The sequence below is a fragment of the Terrapene carolina genome, unplaced genomic scaffold (genome assembly GCF_002925995.2).
Source record: "Terrapene carolina triunguis isolate 2854851 unplaced genomic scaffold, T_m_triunguis-2.0 Scaffold131, whole genome shotgun sequence".
NCBI lineage: Eukaryota > Metazoa > Chordata > Testudines > Emydidae > Terrapene > Terrapene triunguis.
Window position 1 is genome coordinate 20,708,945 of NW_020664482.1, and position 6,000 is coordinate 20,714,944.

The following is a 6,000-nucleotide window of genomic DNA, read 5'->3' on the forward strand; positions in this document are numbered from 1 at the left end:
TCTTCAAAGTGATCACTTATCTTCCTCAATAACTCTTCTGCATGTAAACAAGATAAAACAGGCTGTTTTGCCAGATCCCTCATTCTTTGAATGGCATGTTTGTCTAGTTATAAAGAACAAGCGATTGTGCTTGGGTATATTTTTCCTTTCATACAGAAGCCTTTGAGTTAGAGGCTTGAGTTTCTCTTCCTTTAATCCTGCAATGGAATTTTAAAGCACTTCACAGAGATGTGAAGAAAGAGTAGGTAACTATGAACTTGATCCTGCAGGGCGTGGGGCACCTTTTTGCATGATGCTGAACACCTTCATGTTCTGTTAGTATCAATAATAGTTGAGGGCAGTTAGGATCTTGCCTAAGTATCTGAGCACCTCATACGATTGGTCCCCAAGTTACTGTATGGAGGCACAGTGGGCAGATTCGTTTCCTTTACACAATGTTAGAATTTTCAGATTTAGAATTTCAAAACGTTTTACTGTTTTGATTTCTATAGTTTACTTGTGTGTGTGTGTCCCTTTTCTTTCGAAGTGTCCTCTTTTCTCTATCTGTTGGAAATCAAGTGAGATCAAGCTTAAAATATAAAGAAGAAATACCATATACAGCGGAGTCTGTACACAGTATATGTACAATTTTCCTTTAATTCAAAGTAGGATGGCTGTTGTTTGCATTTCTGATGGGCATATCTGGAAGATAATATGTCTTGATATGGTTGACGTGGTTAGCAATGCAAATGATAAATCACTTTGGTAGCAAAATACTGTAATCGAGAGCCTGCATCCAAAGCACATTGAAATCAGTAGGATTCTTTCCACTGACCTCAGTGGACTTTGGACTCTGTCTCAGTATGCCAGTATAGAATGATTAGAGTAACTTCTTACATATTTCAATGGTAAGTGATAAATTCACCGTTTTCAGGTACCAAATATTGGATATGAAATGCAAATCCAGATAATAAAATACATTACACATAATTTTGCTAGCAGTATGTGTCTTCATTCTGTGCCCAATTCTGACCATTATGGACAATGAACTTTTTCTCCATAATTCTCATAGACTTTAAGGTCAGAAAGGACCATCATGATCATCTAGTCTGACCTTCTGCACTTTGCAAGCCACAAAACCTCACCCACCCACTTTGTAATAGACCCCTAACCTCTGGGTGAGTTACTGAAGTCCTCAAATCATGATTTAAAGGCTTCAGGTTACAGACAATCCACCATTTATACTAGTTCAGTGGTTCGCAAGTTTTAGCAATCCGAGGACCCCCATTTTGATTTAAAAATTTTCACAGACCCCAAAGACCCCCGCTTAGCCTCATGCCCCGCCCCCACTCCACTCTTTTCCACAAGGCCCCACCCCTCTCTACCTCTTCCCGCCCCTGCTCCACCCTTGCCCCTCCTCTTCTCCGCCTCTTTCCACCCCCTCCCCTGAGCACGCCCCATCCCTGCTCCTCCCTCCCAGTGCCTCCTGCACGCTGCTGAAGAGCTGTTCCCCAGTTGATCATGGGGGCCCATGGACCCCCTGGAGTGTCCTGGGTCTGCGGATCCCAGTTTGAGAAACTTTGTACTAGTTTAAATCTGCGGGTAACCAATGTCCCCTGCTGTAGAGGAAGGCAGCGTCTGTGCCAATCTGACCCAGGGGACAATTCCTTCCTGACCCCAAATTTGGCGATCAGTTAGACCCTGAGCATGTGGGCAAGACCTGCTAGCCAGACTCCTGGGAAAGAATTCTCTGTAGTAACTCGGAGCCCTCCCCATCACGGCAGTCAGAGCTTCCAAACCATCTCTAGGTGTTAATACAGTGACTTTGTCACACCAATTGCCATGGTGAATGACTTCCTCTTTGTGCGCTGTACCGCTCAGAACAGCAGCGGCAGTGCAGACTAGCCAATCTGCCTGAACCTTGATATGGGAGGGCCACCTCTAAGGCTGAGTTTAGTCTCAATACCTTATGTGGCTACTGCCAACCAGGAAGGCAATTTTTGAGGGCATTGTGATACAAACACATGCCCATTGGAGCTGGACTGGGACCTCTAACCTTATTTCACTTAGGCCATTGCACAACCATGAGATATTAAAAAAACTTTGATCCTTAATGATCTGAGCTGCACTAAAATTGGTGATTTAGAAATGACATTACCAACCGCCTCAGCCATCTTGTTCTCACCATAACCCCTCCACCTATACTATATATATTTAAACTTTATATCATAATTATATTAAATAACAGACTGATGATGAAAATCCTTTCTGCATTACCATTTTCTGCACTAGGTTTAAACCACATTGGAAACACTTATTGAAAAGTCACTTTATTTTAGAGTTCTTTATATACAAAGTAATTTTTCATTACCCCCATTAGATCATCAAAATAATATTATGATATATAATTAAAAGGAAAACAAGAATGTACATATGCATAGGTCAAGATTTGGGGTAAAATTTTCAAAAGTGCCTGTGTGATTTGGGAATCTATGTCCCATTTTCAAAAGTGACAGGTACTTAATAGGCTTTGTCTTAATGAAAGTCAATGGGACTTAGGAGCCTGTCACTTTTAACAATGGGACAGAGCAATTTAGGTGCTTTTAAAAATTTTACCCTTGGTGCCTAAAGCTAGGCACCTAAATCCATAGATAACCATCTAAATAAGTAGCCACACTTTCAAAAGTGCTGAGTACCCAGCAGCTCCCACTGAAGTCAATGAGATGGCACCACTTTTCAAAATCAGGCTACTTATTTAGGTGCCTAAATATGGATTTGGCACCTCAGTATTAGGGACCCATTTAAAATATTGGCCAGAGGTTATATTCAACGAAGATATTGGTTTGCTTAGTCTTCCATTAATTTGGCCTTTCAATTTTTTAATATTAATATGTCTGAAAACCAGACTAAATTTCAAGGAATTTAAACATTACTTGGATGCATTATATGTGTCTTTATCTATGGTTTCATTGTCTCACAAAATGCAATTGTTCCCTTAAGTATATCTAAGTTTTAAAAATTTTTCTCCCTTCACTATTTCTTTAAGAAACAAAATGGACTGAAATGATCTCTTCCACCATGAGTGAAAATGGGCCAATGTTCACAGTTCCATAATGTTTTTCCAGAAACATTTATGGGATGATTTGAAGAGCGCGTGTTTGTTCTAGTATTATTTAGCCTTGGAAGTGATTTCTGTTTAAAAAAAAAAAATCAAGCTGGACCCCTCCCCAACAATAACTCAGCAGTCTGTAGCCACTTTGATCTAGGTTTTCAATCAAGTAGCCCAAAGCATGAACTAGTTTTTCAGGGCCAAAACCTGGACCCATGTGCAAAGTTTGAGAAAGTGAAATTAGCACATGGGACCTACATAAGGATGAGAAGGGGGAGGAATTTTCCCTCTTAATCCAGTGGCAGGGCACAGAGCACATGCACAGTCCCTGTTTTGCTCTTAGGAATGCAGCATTGCTTGTGGTCCACTTCATACGTCTTTTGGTTAGTGGATCCACATAGTAGCAGAACAACTGGACACCCCTTGTTCCCAGCCCACCCTCTGCACTGCCATGGGAAATGCCTGCTTTGTGGTCCAGAGAGGGCCTGGCATCCCCTTGTAGCATCCATCCAGGACCCTTTGCACACAATAGTTCCATTGGCTTGGGGGGTTTTCCACTGTCCTTTCACAGGCCCTGGGGATTTGGCCCTTAGTTGATTGTACGTGGAGCCTGTGCGCACAAGGCTGTTGTGATGCTGGGATCTCTTGCAAAACAGCTCTGGCTGTCCTGTCCCCTTTTGAACGGTAGTGCTCCATGTACTGTTGGTTTATAATGTTCTTTATAAAATAACTCTTTGAATGGCCTTACTGAGAGGCCACAACCTGCTGAAGGTTCCCATTGTGCTGTAAGCTATTCATTGGAAGTGGAGGAGGTGGCGGGGGAAATAAAGAACTGGACATTTCCGAATGAGTCTGTGGGTTATGTACTGGGATGGGGCTCACTGAGCCAGAGTCACTCTGCATAGAGCCAAGGCTGGTGCCATCAAAATGAGTCATTTTCTTCTTCATTAATTTTCTTTCTTTGGCTCTGCGATTCTGGAACCAGATTTTCACCTGCAGAGGAACAAAGGAAAAGGTGTTTCAAGAGCTAACAGAATGTAGTCTGATAAGTCAGCTTCTCAGTGTTGTGAGATTTATTTTTTTTAGAGTCTTATTTTTTGGCCCTTTTATATGTAACATATTTAGGTTGTGTGTACAAAATCTTACTTAAATTCTTATGTTGCATGCATCACTGTGATATCCAAATGCCTGAGACTGCTCTAATTAATGGTAGAATGATAACTACATACTAAATTCATTACTTCACTCACAATTGAAATGCAGCCACCTTCATGGTGAAATGAAGCAATGGTTGAAGAGCATGCTGCAATAACGCTTACAGTTCTTTTAGGGTAGGCAATAAAGAATCAGCAACAGTGTAGGATAGGTAATGAAGAGTATTGTGTCCAGTTGAAACTATGGGGGAGGGGGTATTTTGAGGCAGCAGAATGTAATGGAATTTGAACAGGAATCTAGGGTTAACTCATTATTCTTGTGAAAAGTTCTATTTCATCTATAATGATCATGGGGCAGATCCTCAGCTAGTGTAAACTGACCCCAATTTATTCCAGCTGAGGAACTGCATAAGTAGTTCTGTATGAAGTCTAATCTGTTTACTGAGGCAGAATCATCATGATAATTTTAAAAAATCTGCCATCCTTTTGATGTTCAGATCAGAAACAGAGTAGTGTTGCAACCAGTTTTTATAATCCTAGGAGAAATCCGTGAATTAACGAGAAACGAGATTCATGGAGCAATTATTTTTTGCCAGCGTCATGGGAAAAGCACAGACTGTGGTGAGCTGAGAGAAAGCAAAGCAATAAAAATGGGTGTTCTCCATAGGTGCTATGATGAAGAATTTTAAAAATTCCAAATTTCTTTGTTTTAGAAAAAAATTATATGGTGGCAAAATCCAAAATAAGAGACTTATTCATTTTTAGGTAATGCTATAGCCCCCTCATTACCATGCTGTCTAACGGTATGTCTAAATTACATTTAGACACCTGCGGCTGGCCCATGCCAGCTGACTCAGGCTTGTGGGGCATGGGCTGTGGGACTGTTTTCCCTTGTTGAGTTGCTCTACAAATAGTTTTCTTTCTCCCAGCCTAATTCTCTCCCTCTTCTTCCTTGCTCCCCACCATCCCCCTCAACACCCTCCACCCCAGCTCACTTGTTTCTGTCTTCCCCTAACAACAGGCCCATTTTGCTTACTACATTTCCAAAAGCAATTTCAGTTGGATTTAGTATTAATTTTTCTTGTCCAAACACTGTGCTGTAGTGGTGCTGTCCCTAGGTAAATAATTGCTGTGTTTCACTTCAACAGTGGCTATATTTGAGATGTGGGTAAAACAATACATATGGATCTGTGGTAAAGTTTGTAAAGTATTTTGAGATCCATCACGGCAAAAAGTTGCGTGCACGCTCTCTCTCTTTCTCTCTCTCTCTCTCTATGTATATATGTTGGTCATTATCATTCATTAATGTTAGTAGAGTCTTCAACCAATCACAATCACCTTTTTATATTTTAATTTTTAATTTCCAGGAAAGAGCCCATCCTCCCATCCATATGAGATATTTCTGGGGTTATAAGAGGATCCATTTCTCCCAGTATCTCACAAGGGTGAATGAATTTCCCTGCTTCCCAGATTATCAGCACCTACTGTACCAAAACTACATAATCTTGCCTACAGTCACTTTACACTATGTGGCAACTAGCATGCATATTTTTCTCACAGGCACAACAGCTTGTCCAAAACCCATCAGTGTTATCACTGATTCTAATCTAAGGTCTGTTGTATACACAGTTTTTGCAGTGATATAATTATGTTAGGCTAGAAAGAACAGGAGTACTTGTGGCACCTTAGAGACTAACAAATTTATTAGAGCATAAGCTTTCGTGGGCTACAACCCACTACTTCGGATGCATATAGAGT

At 40.8% G+C, this 6,000-nt stretch overlaps 1 protein-coding gene across 1 annotated transcript in view; it reads right to left on the reverse strand.

The window, feature by feature from the left end:
• Window positions 1–3,832: 3,832 nt before the first annotated feature.
• Window positions 3,833–6,000, reverse strand: part of LOC112119266 (homeobox protein CDX-1-like) — a 13,548-nt gene continuing 11,380 nt past the window's right edge. Inside the window, exon 3 of the mRNA XM_026653058.1 lies at window positions 3,833–4,081. Within this exon, the coding sequence (XP_026508843.1) occupies window positions 3,833–4,081 (249 nt within the window). The remainder of the gene's footprint in view (window positions 4,082–6,000) is intronic.